This window comes from Lampris incognitus, chromosome 13, assembly GCF_029633865.1.
Source record: "Lampris incognitus isolate fLamInc1 chromosome 13, fLamInc1.hap2, whole genome shotgun sequence".
NCBI lineage: Eukaryota > Metazoa > Chordata > Actinopteri > Lampriformes > Lampridae > Lampris > Lampris incognitus.
The window spans coordinates 30,639,710-30,659,122 of NC_079223.1; the positions used below are offsets into that span (position 1 = coordinate 30,639,710).

Consider the following 19,413-nt stretch of genomic DNA (forward strand, 5'->3'; position numbering starts at 1 on the left):
CTTTGTGTTAAGGCAGAGAGAGCCAAAGCACAAGAACTTCATTGTACTCTGATACACATGATAATAAAGTTGAACTTGAACTTGATAAAATGGCTGCTTTGCATTTTTTTTTTTTTTAATGAATCTGGGTCCTGAAGGAGCGCGTAAATCTACTTTGTCTGCTTTGCGTCAAGGCAAGGGAACACTTTCTTCTTTGTGTAATGACCATAACTGTTGGTCATGGCATCTCATGCACAAATCAACCCCTTTTTATGCCTTTCATTTTTCTTTCAATGTTATCTTTAATCTTGTCACGATCTACATAATGTTTTGTTTTGTCTTGTGACCCCAATAAGACCAGATCGTTGTTTTTAAAGTTGCAAATGGAAATGCTTTAAAGCTACAACCCTTAAGATTTCTGTGCAAATCTTTTTTCTTTTCAATCTTTCACTGTCGCTGACACATCCTATACATTAGCTAATCCACAAATATCCATATCTTGAACGCTGGTGTAGTTTCTCATTATGATGGATACTGTTGAGTAGCGCTTCACCGAGATGAGGTGCTTAGCATTTTACATCTGTACTTAAGCAGCCAAATGCAGGAGAATAAGACAGGAAGTAGAAAGTTTGAAGAAGTAGCAAAGTCGTTGGGGCCAACAAGTCGATATGGCAGCCCGAGCTTTTAAAAGATCTTTTCCTACAGATACTAAAACATCAAAAGCCAAAATCGATGTTCAACAACGTTTTCTAGGAAGGTGCTGACACAGCAGCATAAGGGACTTTCATTTCGAACGGCTCTCAGGGATTTGAAGTGTTCAAATACCGCTGAAATAGCCACATATCACATATGTCAGCTGGCAACAATCTTCGGGACTGTAATTTAAAATAAATGAGCAAAACAGTGCCCAAAACCTCCACAGACAGTTCATGTCATTTTATAAAAAGAGCTTTTATTTCAAAGTTTTTTGTTTGATTTTTTTTTCCGCTTCGGAGATTGAAGCACATAGTCAAAGCAACAGTACAATGTTCAGAAAATATAAGTGTGATGCTGTAACATTTTTTAAATCCTATCTTCTTAACATGTTTTCCGTTGTAATACTGGAATATTCTGCATGTATACTAAAATAAGAACTTTTAAAATTGTACAAATCGGTACCATAAAACTTGACATAGAATAAAAACGAGGCGTTCTCTCACTGCGACAAACACAGAATGCTAGTTTTTCTCTCAACCAGGGAGAAAGAACGAACAAACGCCAAATGATGAGAAATAAAATAAATGAAATGAGATAGAGGTTGAAATTGCACAGAGGAACAACAAATCTGAAATTTACCGTCTTGGCAGTTAAGATCTTTTGATCTTCCCATGGCGACCTAAATGAGAAAACCACCCTGTTTAGGTAAGACACGAGAAGGTCAAATTATGGCTGCATAGACTGGAACATCAGATTTTCTGTCCGTGTGTAACTGAAGCCAAAGAAAGAACAATAACTGTCATAATAATAATAATAACCATCATCATAATAATAATAAAAACAATGATCATTATAATAATATAATAATAACAATAAAAAAGAGATTGAATAAGAATCTACACGCTTAAAAAGGATGTCCAGCATTTGACATATCTGTGACTGTGGTTCAGAATAACGCACACCTTGTGTTATTTTTTCATTGCAGCACATTTTGAAGATGCGTTAATCGCAGCACATGTTGATACAACAAATGTTGCTGCCAAAATGATTGGTAAAGAGAGACGAAACAAGACGTGTATTCCCCTTGGCGACATTCACAGATGTGCTGAAAAGGGCACACATTTTTAAGCGTGCACTAGGCGCAAGTTGGATCCTCAAAGAGATATATCACATATCTGCACATTGCTCTGTACATACCTAACATGGATAGTAGTTTGCTTTCTGAATATACTTTTCAAGTTACAAAAGGAAACAAAAAGAGAAAAAAAAAGAATGCACTGCGTTGCAAGAGTGTCCATTGAGTTAAGGCGATTTTTAGAGATCACAGGTTTTTACTCATTGTGATTGATCATCATTGGTGGACTCGGAATGAGGAAGTGAATCATTCATTGGTGAACTTGGTATAGGAAGTGACTGCTCAATGGTGGATCAGGAACACAAGAGGAGGATGGGATGTGGAGGGGGAGGTGACTTTTCGTTCTGTCTTTTTCTGGATTGGTGAGGAAAATTTTCTAAAGTCCTGTTTTTCCACTTGTTTCCATGTTGAATACAGTTTTTTTTTTGAATCCACATTAGATCCATCTCCTTTTCTGGAGCAGACAAAAGGTATATAAAGTAGCATTGTCACAGATAGTATGCTTTTGTGTGTTCATTTCTCTGTCTGTGTGTATAATGCTGCGTGGGGTTTAGCAAGCTGACTAGCAGTTTCTTTTTACCAGCATGTTGTTGTTTTGTTCTTGTTACTTAACCCTGGAGTTGTTGTGTATTTATAATAAGGCCACCATGACTACAGCTGTCTGTGAGCATCTTCACAGTATCAACAACCCAGAGTCTGTCTATCCGACTGTCGGTCCATGTAAACCACAAAACCTGTTGAAATCTACACACACAACGACAAAAGTGAATACCATGTTGCTTGTTTTGTCTGTTTGATGTTCAAGCTTCTGCCAGCATGCTGTCACCTTTCATCTCCTCCTCAGAAACATCAAGCGATTGCGGGATCCCACACCAGTTTTACTTTTTTTTTCTTCCTTTTTTGTCTCTCTTTCTGTCTCTGTGCTCCCTTTTACATATACCCCTAAGGAAGCTATTAAGGGAATTATACCCCACTGAGGACCCTGCTGAGGGAATTAAACCCCACCAAGGAACCATGAAGGGAATTAGTCAATCCAGTCCACAGAAAGTATAAAAAAAAATCTAATAAACTAAACAACAGAGTTTGCTGTCAGCAACTGGCTGGACAGCAAATCTTTACTCCCAGCAATTTACTTTCAAACAGACAAACGGATGACTTAACAAATCTCCCAGCTCTACAATGCTTAAAGTCTATGGAGAGAGAGAGAAGTAGTGAGATAGAGGCAGAGCAGTGGCTTTGGGTAAAGTGAGATTCGGGAAAAATAAAACAATAAAAAAAAGAAATCAAGAAGGGAGGAAAGTCCAAGCGTTCATTTTGTGTTCGTTACAAATTGTCTTGAGGGACCGGGGCGAGCGCCTTGGGAAGGAGGATTGTCAACGTTTGTTGACAAACTGATGTAGACGGAACGGGATGGGTTGCTTATTAACAATAGTTAACAAGCTGGTATCAACTGGGAATTGGCGAGTATTCGTTAACCTCCGTTAACAAATACGCAGCAGATCATTCAACCATGAATCGGGGGCAGCCACTCATTCAGACCACTGTTAAGAGTCTTCACCATCATCAACTTCATTTAAGGGGCAATCTTTGGTCCCGTACAAATCTGCCAGCTTCTTAAATCTCGGCCCCCAGCTCTGCAGATAGTCATAATCCAAGTCAGATTCGGTCGTCACAGACTCAAGGGAACTCAGGGATCCGGCCACTGATCCTCTGCCTTCATAACCGTAGATCTGGATGGAGTCGTAGGGTGGTGCGGTGGGGTCGCTGTCAGCCTCAGCGATCCGCGTCTTAATGAAGTCATCAACGTCAACGCTATTGGCTGCAGGACGCCCAAGGCCAGGCCTGATGGGATATTGGAGCTCAGGTTTGATGTCCTTCCTTGGAAGGAAACCATTTGCACCATCTGGGTTCTGCATAAGAAAAAGGGCAAAGACTTTGATGTAGAATGACGTTTAAGATCAAGCAACCATTTCATCTGTTAATTAGTTGAACAAAGTAGTTACTACACTGTTGATCCTCCAGGGTTCTGAAAGAGGAGGAGGGGGAGGAACAGGAGGAGAAAAAGGATGTGACATGTTGAAATGGTGATTATATCAGGAAAAGTGAAAAGACAAACAGGAATGCAAGAAAAAAAAGAAAGAAAAGAAGGGTGACCATTACAGAGGAACGTAGCCAATTGCAGTGGGTTTCTCGATATTATATTTGCTGCATGTATATGTGTCACCTCCACTCTTCTCTTCATACCTGTAGTGTGGCAATGTCGAAGGCTTCTGTGTCCTCCTCACCGCCTCCCTCATCGTCGTAGGTGATGATGTTCTCCCTGATGTCCTCCTCTTCAAACACTATCAACGGCTCCTTTTTCTGACGCCTCAGGGCCACAAATAACACCACAATTGCTGCCAAAACGAAATGTTTGCAGGCAAACACAAACATACACAATACCAGATTAGTAATGGTTTTAGTTAAGAAACTTTAGTGTGAATTTGTGGCAAGAGAAAGTGAGAATAAGGTATGTTATGTGTACTTTGTGAGGTAAATACACCCTGTACTCTATCATGAATATTATCTTTGTGTCGCGTTATCAACATGCATGTCTTTACGCCTAATAAGTACAAAACACGTTTTTTTTTTAAAAAAATTCCCCCCATTTTTTCTCCCCAATTGTACTTGGCCAATTACCCCACTCTTCCGAGCCCTCCTGGTCACTGCTCCACCCCCTCTGCTGATCCGGGGAGGGCTGCAGACTACTACATGGCCCTCTGGTACATGTGGAGTTGTCAGCTGCTGCTTTTCCCCTGGCAGTGAGGAGTTTCACCAGGGGGACGTAGCACATGGGAGGATCACGCTATTCCCCCCCCCCCCCCCCGTTTCCTCTCCCCCCGAACAGGTGCCCTGACTGACCAGAGGAGGTGCTAGTGCAGCGACCAGGACATATAACCACAGCCGGCTTCCCACCCGCAGACATGGGTAATTGGAGGCAACACGGGGATTCAAACCGGTGATCCCTGTGTTGATAGGCAACGGAATAGACCGCTATGCTACCCGGACGCCCAACACATTTTTTTAAGGACATGTGAGTACCATTTTGAGCAAATATTGATACCATTTTGAGGAAATACTGATTTGATAAAATTGGACGATAAAAACTGGGATGATACCATAATCCAGAAGTTCATATCGAAAGCAAGTATCATAGAAATTTATTTTTAGTCATAATTGCCCGTCAAATTCCTGTCTACTTTTGATGACCATGTATCACAGACTACAGGCAAAGTAGCACGGGGGAAGATTATTTAGGCATTTGCTGACAGCTCTGATAGGTAACAATGTTCACTGCCTTAACACTGTTGCTTTAATTTCATTGGCCCATGTAAATATGTATCTTTGTCTCATGTTGTTGTTGGAATATTGTTCCTATTAGGGGCCCCACGCTTAGTACAGCCTCAACAGCATTTCAGTCCAAGTATTCCTATCAAAGGCAAACTACACAATTTCAGGATGAAGGAATGAATGGGTGTTCGCTTTGAAGCTAAAATATGCTTGAAATTACTTGAATGATTTTTGAAATTACCTCATGAATATTATTCATGAATTACTAAGTACACTTTAAACTGAAATGACATAAGCAAATGTATGCATACAATGGGTAATCATTACTGTGTCACATTAGTTAATTATGCGGTGTGAAAAATTAAGACAGTTCATACAGTACAAAAAGTGTGCTCTTCTGAAGGGAATTTGAACTCCATACCTAGAAGAATGACGATACATGCCAAAATAGCTATCAGCGCCCCGGTGCTGAGGCCGGCTGGTAAGACGTAGGGTTCCACGTTACAGGACAGGATGGTATTTTTGTTGTCACAGGAGCAGACTCTGATGGTCAGGATGTTGGTGCTGCTCAGGGATGGGTAGCCGTTGTCATTTATTTCAATGGGCAGGTAGTAAACATCCTGTGTCACACGGCTGAAGCCTTTACGAAGCACTTGGATACTGGCTGTACTGTCTGCACATGGGGGTAGAGAGAGAAGAGGTGCATGATTAATTATTGGGTTGGTTGATTAGTACAGGTAAGCACAGATAGATACAGATAGACAGACAGACAGATAGATACAGATAGATAAGAGTGGTAGTGATAGATAGTAATGGCGTGTCTATAAACTAGTGAACAAAGGGGTGATACTCAATAAGATACATGTAATTACATACTGCTGAATGTGAGAATAACTTTGGGAACTCCCTGATAGAGCTTTTATCAAGACTGGGATTTCACTCCAAACATATATGCATTATTTTATACTCTTTATCAGTCTACCTACCTCAATGCGTGCGCGCGCACACACACACACACACACACACACACACACACACACACACACACACACACCGTGTTGTTCAAGTGCACACAAACACACAAAACACAGCAGGTACAATGAGATGTGACTTGTCTGATATTAAATTCCTCTTTAATAGTAGGTCCATTTGTCAGCTGGGGGGGGAGGTGTAATCAGTGATGCTACTGCTGCTGCAACATGAGCTAGCTCTCTGCCTTTACATGCCTCCACCTCACCCTCTCTTGCCACTTCTCACACCAGGTCACTGTCTCTCTCTCTCTATCACTGTCTTGTTCTTTTCTAGTGTCTAATAATAATGATGATGATGATAATAATAATAATAATTTAAAGTATTTTTAAATAAATAAAATAAAAATTATTTTACTGTACTAAATTGTCCCTAGGTGTGAATATGCGTGCACGTGTGTGTGTGTGTGTGTGTGTGTGTGTGTGTGTGTGTGTGTGTGTGTGTGTGTGTGTGTGCGCGCGTGTGTGTGGGCCCTGTGATGGCCTGGTGTCCTGTCCAGGGTGTCTCCCTGCCTGCCGCCAAATGACTGCTGGGATAGGCTCCAGCATCCCCGCGACCCTGACAGCAGGATAAGTGGTTTGGATAATGGATGGATGGATCATAATAATAATAATAATAATAATAACAACATTAAGCTATTATTGCTATTATTATTATTATTGAGGGAGCTACATGGATCCAACAACAATAGGATCAATACAAACACATAGAGAACCAAGAATGGTCAGTCAACACCACTTAGACCACTGCTGCCATCAACAAGACCAACAACTGGAAGGCACCAGGGATAGATAGAATTGCCAAATTCTGGATCAAGAACCTGCCCAGCATCCACGAAGACCTTGCATGGGCCTACAATGACATCATCAAGAATCCAAAGAAATGCTCCAAATGGCTCACATGGGGAACCATGCACCTGCTCCCAAAGACAGAGGAGACACAGAACCCAAAGAATTACAGACCCATCACCTGCCTACCAACAATGTACAATATCATCACCTCCATTATCACAGAGAGGACCTATAGCTTCCTGGCTTAAGCTGCTTGAGTCATTCCAGAGTCTACTGCAATGAAAATGCCACAGTTCAGTCACATTTTGTCACAGGCCTGGACTTTGGAGTAATTAAGGATACCATCTGGGTCTTATTTTTGTCGATTTTGTCATCGAATGCAATATTAATTATTTCATTTTGAAGATTTTGCACATGGGACCACTGCTGGACACAGCTTTACAATGGTGTCTTTTGCTGCCATGGAACATAAGCATCAGGCATGTTTCAACGAGTCCAATTCAACCCAATTATCAAAACCATGTATTTGGAAGTGAAATCAACAAGTTAAAAAGGTATTACCCAAAATGTGCAATATCATTAATGATTGATTGCATTGCCAAGCTACTTCTTGATTCAACGTGCAGAAATTGCCTGCCTACTCATAGCAGGTATCCACAAATGAACACAATTTTCCCCCAGATATGTTATTCCCCTTTACATAAGATATTGTTTAATTGTCAAATCCTAGTAAATCTACTGCAATGACTGAATATTTATCTATTACAAGGATTTAATCTTAGTAACTGTGTTTGGTGCAAGCTGGAGATGAGAAAGAGATGCTGGTCCAACCATGATGGGATCCGTCTTGAAGGGATCACCACCTTATCCTGTTGGGTTTGGTTTGTGCATCTCCATGTCACCTAGAGCTATGTTGGAAGGAGTTTTGTACTCCTAGTAGGGACACCCATGCTGAACAGGTCAAGGGATAGGGACCAAACAAAGTGATCCCGTGGTCCTCCAGGTTGGGGGTTGGGCTGAGGGCTGATAACCTTCTCCAGTAAAACCTCATTATTACAGAAACCAGAAAGGCCTTATGCGCTACGAGGCACAAAGCAGATAGGTAGGTAACAAGTAACCATGATGGGATGAAAGTGAAATGATGAAAATGGTATGAGTTTACACTTAGTTCTTAGCTGAAGGGAGCAAGACTGCAATAATTTCTTTTTACTTGTTCATCAAAGCTTCGTTCTGCCTCACATTTTAGTCACAAATTTCTTATTATTGCCTATACAAAGTTGCACAGTAAGAACTACTAAATTGGAGGGACAGAACAAAATTCTATTTGATTATATTGTAAAGTAATGAAAGCCAAGAATAAATAAATATCCAGTCAGGATTTGGAGACACACAAAACTACTGCACATGTTGCATATATATTTACCCTCTGGTGTTGTTCCCAATTCCTCTCAGGGTTTCGCTCATGTATTGACTCATATGCCCATTCAGCTTAGCTGCTATGATGCCTGACAGGATCTTCCATGTTGTGGAGAGGCAGGTTATCGGCCAGTAGTTTGACGGTGTATCCTTGTGGGGATCCTTCATGATCAGTATTCTTCCCTTTGTTAGCCAGTCAGGGTGAGACCCTGATTTTAGCAGCTGGTTCATCTGTGTCGCCAGATGTTCATGGAGTGCTGTTAGCTTCTTCAGCCAGTAGGCGTGAATCATGTCAGGACTTGGTGCAGTCCAGCTCTTCATGTTTGAGACTCATCGTTGTATGTCAGCCACTCTGATGATAACTGGTTCTTGTCCTGGGATATTGCTGTGGTCTGGCCATTGTGTGATGCCCCTTTTCCTATATATCCTTCCAGTATCACTTGTTCTCTGCTCTGGGTGGGACTGATGTTGTTCCCTTGTTACTCTGCAGCTGGGAGCAGACTTTGGATGGTTCTTTGAGGAACAGGCCATTTACTCTTTTGGCTTCTGCTTTTCTAGTGTATCTCTTCAGCCTGGCGGCCAGAGCTGTGAGCCTTTTTTGGCAGGGTCTCACTTATGGGCATCTTGCTGTACTTCTTCAACCAACCAGGGTCTGCACTTCATCACACCTTTCTGCACTTCTGTTAACTGGCTGACATCTCTCCGTGCTGCTCTGATCTTGGCTTCCAGCTATCTCTTCCATCGAGGGTACTGTTGGTAACCTGTGTTCTTAATCCTGTATCCAAGTATCTCTGGGATTATGATTGCAGTGGCATATACAAGGTCATTAGTTTCTGTTATGGTGGCAGTCGAGATACTGCATAAGGCTGTGTTCACATCTGCAACCAGGCTTTGTGATGGTACTTTGTCATTGAGTCATGGAAGCAGAGCCCGAGGGTTTACTGTCTTTAGTCTGGCCATAATTCTCTTTAAAAATTTATTTCTGATTTTTCCTTTTTTCTCCCAATTTATTGGCCAATCGATCCCTATTTTAGTTCAAACACCCACCCTCGTACTGCATGCGTTCGCCAACTGCATCTCTCCGGCCGGCAGTCTCGAAGGAGACGCCTCGCCACTTTCGTGACAAGATGACTCCAGGCTGAACCACTGCTTTTTCCGACACACACAGAGACACATTCATGTGACGAACACAAGCCGACTCCGCCCCCCTCCCGAAGACAGCGTTGCCAATTATTGCTGCTTCATCGAGTCCGGCCATAGTCGGATCTGACGAGGCGCGAACCCTGGCCCCCAGTGGGCAACTGCATCGACACAAAGCCGATGCTTAGATCGCTACACCACCGCTGACCCATGGTGGCAGAATCCTGAATACTGAGAGTTTCTTGTCGGAGTTCTTTGTTTTCAGAGAAACAATGGCAAGGATCCGCTTCAAAGAAATCATGATATTTCTCCGTTTCGACTACAGAGAGACAAGGCTTGAGCGTCTGTTGGCTGATCATATAAACCTGTTTTCTACAACATTAAGTATTGAAACTGATTTGGTTGTGTTTTTTTGTGGTTGAAAAAAAAATCAACTACAACACGATTTATAGATTACAGCTTAAAAGCATGGTGTTTAATACTTCTGCATTAAAAGTATGTAGTAGAAATTATTTTGACTGCAAAGATTTTCTGCAACAGTGCCCCTAGCTGGGAGACGCACATTCACGTTTGCCTGGGCGTTAACGCAGAATTCTCAGCACTTGACCATGAATGTGTTGTTCCAGTAGTAAATTTCTCATCAGGTTGCCCTGGTTCCACAACACCAGATGCAGACCTTGTTAAGCTGGGCGACATCCGAGCCAGTATGACTCTATTTGTGTTACGCTCACTCATATCTTAGGTAATTGGCTTGTATAGCATTAGGAGTCAAAGCCACGGACTTCTGCTGAAGACATCCCAACCAGAGTTTGAACCCCAATCTCCGGTGTGGAAGATGGCATTCTTACGTAACCGGCGTCCTTACCTATAGACAATGCTTCTTGGCAAAAAATCTTATACCGATGGAAAGCCTGTTTATTTCCCTTTTAAATGGTGCCACATTTGTAAGGAACATGCATTTGTGGGAAGAGCAGCAGAGCTGAGTATGTGGGTTGCGCCATGAGACATTTGCCAAATCCTCTCTGCCAATGCCAAACAGCTTATTTTGCTGTTGACAGGAGTATTAACCTTAACATCCATGTCTTTTTTGATGGTGGGGGAAACTGGAGCACCCAGAGAAAACCCACCGCAGACACAGGGAGAACATGCAAACTCCACACAGAGGACGACCTGGGATGACCCCCCCCCCCCCCCCCAGGGTTGGACAACCTCAGGGTTTGAACCCAGGACCTTCTTGCTGTGAGATGGCATGGTGACGCAGTGGTTAGCGCACCCTGGAAGGCTGCTAGGCCATCACAGAGCATGTGTGTGTGTATATATATAGGCGGCACGGTGGCGCAGTGGTCACCTCACAGCAAGAGGATCCTGGGTCCCGGGTTGTCCTCGGTGTGGAGTGTGCATGTTCTCCCTGTGTCTGCGTGGGTTTCCCCCCATAGTCCAAAGACACGTAGGTCAGGTGAATCGGCCATACTAAATTGTCCCTAGGTATGATTGTGTGTGTGTGTCGGCCCTGTGTGATGGCCTATGGCCTGGGGGCCTATCCAGGGTGTCTCCCTGCCTGCCGCCCAATGACTGCTGGGATAGGCTCCAGCATCCCTGCGTTCCTGAGAGCAGGATAAACGGTTCAGATAATGGATATATATATATATATATATATATATATATATATATATATATATGTGTGTGTGTGTGTGTGTGTGTGTGTGTGTGTGTGTGTGTGTGTATATACACACAGGGTGTTGTGATGCGTCTAGTGCAGCAAGGTATAGTTGGAGGGAAGGTGCATGTGTTCTTCCAACCCGCTTGTGTCCTTCCTGCCCTTAGCTTGCTGCCGCTGGCTAGCCTTTGTGGCGAATAGGGAAGCATCCTAGCGTGTAAGCCTTCCCTTGCCAGTACATAGCCTCTCCTTCACCAAGACTCCTGGCAGGCCTCCCCGTGGCCACACATGGTAACTGGGGTCTTGCGGCCCCAGGCTAACTTGGCAGGGGATCTCGGAGCAGCAGCGGGCCCCAGAGATATGGTGTGCAGGCCCTGGCACCTATCAACCACTGCCCCGCTGCCTTGTGGGTGAGTCTGGAAGACATAAGGCTAAGGGAGCTTACCCCAACAGAAAAGCAAGCTGTGGCGGCACGCTTCGAGGCGGTTTCCGAAAAACCGGATTTCCGGCAGCCCCCTGCAGTTGTGTGGAGGTGCCGGTCGTCTAGGGATCCCCCTTGCCATCGGATCCATCTCCTCTTCAATCAAGTCATGTGGCGTTGGGAGAAGCGCACCCCCCATGCCACTTTAAAAACCATCTCTGCGCAGGTATCTTCTGCTATCTGAGTCCTCAAAGGACCCACAAATAGAAGAAGATGGTCATCATCGGGCACGATGGACAACCAGCAAGCAAGCAAGTGTGTGTGTGTGTGTGAGTGTCTTTACAGATACATTAAGACAAACTTTGCAGCATCAAACATGACCCCACACTGTCCTCAGTCACAATCTCTCCTGACAGTGCACAAGGTCACACTGAGCAGATGACTTCACTGAAGCGTTCTCTACCTCCCTCTCATTTTTTTCTTAAACTCTCTCTTCCTTCTCCCTCTGTCTTTGCCCCCCCCCCCCCCGGTTTCTGTGATGTGCAAGTGAGGACTGCGGGAAGCCTGTTATTGCAGAGAAAAAAAAATATGTGCATGATGTGTGCACACAAATACATACCAAACTAACACACACAACATACATACACACACAAATCACAGAAACACCCATCCATATCCATAAACAATCACCGTAAAGACACACATATACACAGATAGCCTCATCTCACACACAAACACAAACACAAGCACATGCACAAACACACACACTTTCTTGCCCCCTTAGATTTGGGTTTGTTTGCACATTTGAATGGCACGAACTAAAGAAAAGCAATGAAAATAACAATGTGGGTGGAGGACAAAGAAACCCCAAAGGACTTCACAAAAATGGTTCAATTCCAAACCCCCCCCCCCCTAAAAAAAGTAGTCACCCTTTCAGATGACAAATAAAACCCACATCTCCCCATGGCCCATGCCACTGATGGAGAAGTTCATCTGTTGCTATCTACATCCTGCCAACATAGCTACTCTCTGACAGCTGTGTGTGTGTGTGTGTGTGTGCGCGCGCGCAGCAGCGCGCGCGCGCGCGCGTGTATGTCTGTATGCTTTTCTTGTATTTCTTGGTGTATGTGTATGTGAGTGTGTGCATGACTTTGTAAATTTCCATGCATGCATGTGTGTTTGTGCCCGCATGAGGGCATATGTACATTTTGCCTGTGTAAGTGTAGGTGTTTGTGTGTGTGTGTGTGTGTGTGTGTGTGTGTGTGTGTGTGTGTGTGTTTGTGTTTGTGTTCAAATGTGGTAATGTTTTGCATGTGAGGGTGTGTGGCTGTGAGTGGAGTAGGTGGACAGATGGAACGAGTCACTCCTTCTCTCTTTCTCCATTCCTCCATCCATCCCTATCTTTATCTATCTATTTATCTGTCTATCTATTCATCTGCTCCTTTGCCTCGCGGGTGCCCAAGTAGAATTAACCAGGTGGGGAGATGTGTCCCCACCCCTTTTTGTCCTTCCTTACCCTCTCTCTCCCAAGCTCCCTGTTCCTCCTTGCTTTCATGCTGCGCCTCTTTGTCGATGATGCATAGAATATATATATGCTTCTGTCTCAAGCACTTCAAACTATATATCTCATTACCCATGCTTTACTGTTGGGACCTCAGGAGTGAGGGATGATGGATCACAAGAGTCTGTGGTCACACTGGCAAAGTTGCAGCAGATGGTATCCCATAGGAAACGAGACTATAGTAAAACTATAGCAATTGAAATAAATCTTGTGATTTTTTTTTCATCATCCATCCATCCATCCATTATCCAAACTGCTTATCCTGCTCTCAGGGTCACGTGGATGCTGGAGCCTATCCCAGCAGTTATTGGGTGGCAGGCGGGGAGACACCCTGGACAGGCCGCCAGGGACAATTTAGTACGGCCGACTCACCTGACCTACATGTCTTTGGACGGTGGGAGGAAACCGGAGCACCCGGAGGAAACCCGCGCAGACACGGGGGGGAACATACAAACTCCACACAGAGGATGACCCGCGATGACCCCCAAGGTCGGACAACCACGGGGCTCGAACTCAGGACCTTCTTGCTGTGAGGCGACTGTGGTAACCACTGCGCCACCATGCTGCCCATATTTTATTTTCGTCATATAACTCTTTAAACACTACAGCCACGTATTACAGTATTTATATAGTAATACTATAGTCCTTTTTTCATATGGGTAGACTCCGCTTTACTTAGTTAGCCCACTCTTTCTCGACTGATATTAATCTGTTGTATAAATTTATAGTAAGTAGATTCAAACCAATGTAAGCTGACAGCACCTAGGGCCTTCAACAAAAAAACAACCAATAACAACAACAAATAAATGCTTTTCTGCAAATATAGTTTTTGTTCATAGTGTTGGTTGCTTGTGTGATGCACATCAGAGTCTGAACCCATTTACGTCACATACCGGTGAAGTGATATTTATCTTCATCATTTGTGTGTTTTTCATTGTTCAGTTGCACGGGGTGCGAGATCCACTGTGTGATCTTCTGCTCCTACAAGATCTGTTGTAGGGAGGCCCGCGTCCCTGACGGATGTCTCGGTACATTCTTTGTGATTCTCACTTTCCACTTGCTCTACCTCTTCTCCCCACTGCTCTCTCACTGTGCTCGACACGCTGATGCCACGCTCTCGCTGTGTCTCCTCTCCCATGTTTTTGTCTGTTGTGTCCGCTCCTTCGTTAGCTACTTCCAAAGCTCCCCTCCAACTCTCTCGTCTTTCCCTCCCTCAACTCCTTCACACCAAGCGAGGAATTTAACAACCCCTTCTCTTTTCATCTACCCCATTTTCCTCCTCCAGCCCTCCGTTTCCCCCTTCAACCCCATCCTTTTGTCTCTACTCCTCCCACGCTCTCTCTTCTCTCTCTCTCTCTAAGTTCTCTTATGATGTGTCATTGTCTTGTTCTCTCTCTTTCTCTCTCTCTGTGTCCCAGTGGCCCAGTGTCTTAATTCAATCAGCAGGCCTCTTAAGATACATGGACAGACGGACAGAGACCCCACTGCAATTAATACAGGCTGTAGGGCATGTGTGTGTGTGTGTGTGTGTGTGTGTGTGTGTGTGTGTGTGTGTGTGTGTGTGTGTGCGCGTGTGATTTCCAGCACCTGCTGCTGCCTGCAAAGTACCATCCATCTGGATATACTTTGATCTAATCTGAGTGAGAGAGAGATGTAGCGAATGAGGGAAAGAGAAACTGAAGTAGACAGGCAGAGGAAGTGAGGAGAGAGAGAGAGCGAGTGAGAGAGAGGGAGTAAGACCAGCTGACAGAAAGAAAGATTGGCAGTTACTGATGCATAGGGAGACAGCTAGCTAAAACAGAAAGGTTAAAGAAAGACCACCAGGGGGAAAGAGTGGGAGACAAAAAAGAAAGAAAGAGAGGAAGCGAAACAAAAACAAATGAATGAACAAACGAACAAAAGGAAGGGAGATGATTTTAACTGGCCACCCACCTCTGTTGTCTTTGAGTGAGAAGTTGTTGTTGTGGGCGATTTCGGGAGCGAGGTTGAAGCTGAAATGTTGCCTATGGGCCATCTCATCTTTGTCCACTGCGCTCACTGTTTCAATAACCTAGACAAAAATGTTTACACACACGTAAACACAGACATAAACCCACAAATGCACACACGACACATACATACACAAGTGTTCAATTTTAGTTCCCCCCCCCCTTTTTCTCCCAAATTATACTTGGCCAATCGCCCCACTCTTCTGAGCTGTCCCGGTCGTTGCTCCACCCCCTCTGTCAATCCGGGGAGGGCTGCAGACTACCACATGCCTCCTGCGATACATGTGGAGTCACCAGCTGCTTCTTTTCACCTGACAGTGTGGAGTTTCGCCAAGGGGACGTAGCACATGGGAGGATCACGCTATTCCCCCCAGTTCCCCCGAACAGGCACCCCAACTGACCAGAGGAGGCGCTAGTGCAGTGACCAGGACACACACCCAGCTTCCCACCCGCAGATACAGCTAATTGTGTCCGCAGGGACCCCCAACCAAGCCGGAGCTAGCAGGGGGATTTGAACCGGCAATCCCTGTGTTGGTAGGCAATGGAATAGACTGCTACGCCACCCGGATGCCCCGATTTTAGTTTTGACAGTAGTGTTCACCTTAAACGCCTACACATATACATGCGTAAAATGCAGAAACATGCATACACACACTTGACATACTGACACAAACACACGTGCACATAAATACAAAATTAATCTACCCATCTATCTCTCTTTCTCACTCCGGCATATAGACCTCTCATCAGCAAAAAAAGGCCTTCAGTGAGAACAATAAAGACTTGGCCTTAGGGAGGGGGCTTGCACTCAGCTTCAGGACTGCTTTGAGTATACTCACTGGGATTTATTTGCACAACAAGACATAGAAGACTATACATCCACTGTCCTGTTATACATACAAAACTGTATTGATACTGTGACTGTTGACAAACATCAGATGCTTTCCAAACAATAAACCATGGATGACAAGGGATGTTAAGCTGCTGCTGAGGGACCGTGACACAGCCTACAGGTCTGGCAATACTGAACTATACAGCGTTGCCAGATCCAAGTTGAAGAGAGCCATCAAGGAGGCAAAAGTAGCTTACAGGCAGAAAATTGAAGGGCATTTCAGCGAGGGGGACCCCCAGAGTGTATGGTAAGGCATTCAGCACATCACAAACTACAAAGGCAGCAAAGATCCAACCAGCACCAGCAGCAGCTACTCACTAGCTGAGGAACTCAACCACTTCTTTGCCCGTTTTGAGGTGAATGAGGTGTGTGAAGCGGAGACTGAGACTGCACTGACACCAACCACAAACTGCATGGCACTTCATGTGAGCACATATGATGCCAGGAGAGTGCTCCGCAGTGTCAATCCCAGGAAGGTTGCCGGCCCAGGCGGCATTCCAGGGAGGGCACTCAGATACTGTGTGGATCAGCTGGCAGAGGTTTTCAGCAACATCTTTAACCTCTCCTTGTCATTATGTACTGTCCCAAAATACTTTAAGTCTGCCACTATTGTGCCTGTCCCTAAAAAAACATCTATCAGCAGCCTTAATGACCTGTGGCACTCACCTCCTGTGTATGAAGTGTTTTGAGAGGCTGGTCCTAAAACACATTAAATCTGCACTCCCACCCACTCTGGACCAACACCAATTTGCCTACAGAGCCAACACGTCAACAGAGGACACCATTAACACAGCTCTCCATACTGCATTGACACATCTGGAGCACCCGGGAACATATGTGAGGTTGTTGTTCATAGACTTTAGTTCTGCATTCAACACAATAATCCCCAGCAGAATGGTGATCAAGCTGCTCGAGCTGGGTGTCAGCCAGTCCACATGCAGATGGATAAAATACTTTTTAACAAATCGCCCACAGACTGTCAGGCTGGGGACACACCACTCATCAACCCTGACACTCAGCACTGGAACTCCACAGGGCTACGTGCTGAGTCCTCTTCTCTATTCACTTTACACACATGACTGCACACCAACCCACAGTACAACTACCATAATACAATTTGCAGATGACATTACTGTGGTGGGACGACTACAGAATTGCAGTGAGTCTTCCTACAGGGATGAGGCCCACAAACTGTCAGTTGGCACTCAACACCTCCAAAACAAAGGAAATCATCATCAACTTTAGGAAACAGGAAGAGGAACCTGCTCTCTTATACACAGGAGGAGACATGGTGGAGAGGGTGACCACCAGCTTCAAATTCTTTGGCACACACATCTCCCTGGACCTCACATGGACTGTCGATACAACTTCCCTAGTGAAGAAGGCACAGCAGCGGCTTTACTTTTTAAGGACACTGAGGAGAGCTAATTTGTCCCAGCCATAGCTGGTGTGCTTCTATTACTGCTCCATAGAAAGCATACTCACTTATGGCATCTTAGTGTGGTATGCCAGTTGCACTGTGGCTGATAAGAAAGCTCTGCAGAGAGTGATTAAGTCAGCACAGAAAACCACTGGCACACAGCTACCTTCACTTGAGAACATATACAGATCCCACTGCCTACGCCAGACCACAAACATAATCAAGGACTCATCTCACCCAGGCAACCACCTTTTCACTCTGCTGCCCTCTGGGAGGTGCAATAGGTCTTTCAAGACCCGTACTTCCAGACTTTTGAACAGTTTCTAGCCAAGTGCCATTAAAGACCTGAACTCTGTTAACAAACTCTAAGGTTGCAATAATATCCTGAAACTGCAATAACACCTGTACATTTAGCATGTGCAATAAATATGCTGACTCGGGTTAGTACGACGCTGAGACCATTTATCTAGTGTAATAGATGTTACACTTATTTTTACACTTATTCATACATTATATATGTGTGTATATATGTGTGTGTGTGTTGATTGTGCTGCAAATGTGTGTATTTGGATTTTGACTGTGTTTATTTATATTTGTACCATTGGAGAGTTACACTTAATTTCATTGTACAGCTGTGCAATGACAAATAAAGGCATTCATTCATTAGAAGAAAATTCTAAAGGACATTTTATATTTTCCAAATGTTTGCTGTTGTTAGCTATAATAATACTCTCTCACAAATGCACATAGCCTACTGCACACACACAAACACATGCAACACACATGCAAATGTAGGTGCAAAGATATACCTTTCCTGGTGAGACGCTTTCACAAATGAAAACTTCATTGTTGGTTGCAAACTCTGGAGCATTGTCGTTCACATCCTTCACTTTGATGTTAACACGCACTTTGGTGTCCTGGTGGTGGCCTCCTGAAAACACACAAACGCAAACAAATGGATACACATGAACAAACAGAGAAACGAAGAAATACACAGTCATAGAGTCACATCCAAACGTTCAAACAAACTAAATCGGAGAGAGAGGATTGGAATTTGGCTGTGTATACACAACTGATAAAAACAACTGACAAACAGCACTTTGTGAAGACACAGGCATGTGTCTGGTTGTGTGTGTGTGTGTGTGTGTGTGCGCGCGTGCATGTCACTGTGCATTTGTGCATGCTGGTCCTTGTTCCACATCTGCTGAACTTGCAGAGAGTTCATGAAAAATATGAATAACGCATCAGCCAGCCAGTCAGTTATATAGGCAGCCAGTAAGCCAGACATGTAGTCTGCCAGTCAGTGAGTTGTTTGGCTTAACATTTTTTTATTTGTAAGTCACAGACATTCATCCATCCATTATCCAAACTGCTTATCCTTACTCAGGGTCACGGGGACGCTGGAGCCTATCCCAGAAGTCAGTGGGCGCCAAGTGGGGAGACACCCTGGACAGGCTGCCAGGCCATCACACATATCACACAGGGCTGACACACACACACACATATATATATATATGCACACACACACACGCATTCACACCTAGGGACAATTTAGTATGGTCGATTCACCCGACCTACATGTCTTTGGACTGTGGGAGGAAATTGGAGCACCCAGAGGAAACCCACGCAGACACGGGGAGAACATGCAAACTCCACACAGAGGATGACCCAGGACGACCCCGAAGGTTAGACTACCCCAGGGTTTAAACCCAGGACTTTTGTGCTTTGAGGCGACCGTGCTAACCACTGTTTCTCACAGACAAGAATTTGTGAATTATCAAAATATACTGTCAGACAGTCAGTCAACCAGTCACATTTGAACTGAAACAATTTGATGCGCAAAAACAACAGCCATTAAAGTCATGACTGCCGGAGATTAAATAATGATGATGATGATGATACTTTATTGTCAGATCAAGTCTGAAAAATTTCTTGCATCACAGCATCTCAATTTGCAA

At 44.3% G+C, this 19,413-nt stretch overlaps 1 protein-coding gene across 2 annotated transcripts in view; it reads right to left on the reverse strand.

Moving 5' to 3' along the window:
- Window positions 1-2,446: 2,446 nt before the first annotated feature.
- Window positions 2,447-19,413, reverse strand: part of cdh11 (cadherin 11, type 2, OB-cadherin (osteoblast)) — a 54,024-nt gene continuing 37,057 nt past the window's right edge. For both annotated transcript variants that reach the window (XM_056291282.1, XM_056291283.1), the window contains exons 10-14: window positions 18,265-18,386; window positions 15,088-15,205; window positions 5,562-5,813; window positions 4,055-4,206; window positions 2,447-3,720 (exon numbers count right to left, since the gene is read on the reverse strand). In XM_056291282.1, the coding sequence (XP_056147257.1) occupies window positions 3,355-3,720; window positions 4,055-4,206; window positions 5,562-5,813; window positions 15,088-15,205; window positions 18,265-18,386 (1,010 nt within the window). In that variant the 3' untranslated portion in view covers window positions 2,447-3,354. The remainder of the gene's footprint in view (window positions 3,721-4,054; window positions 4,207-5,561; window positions 5,814-15,087; window positions 15,206-18,264; window positions 18,387-19,413) is intronic.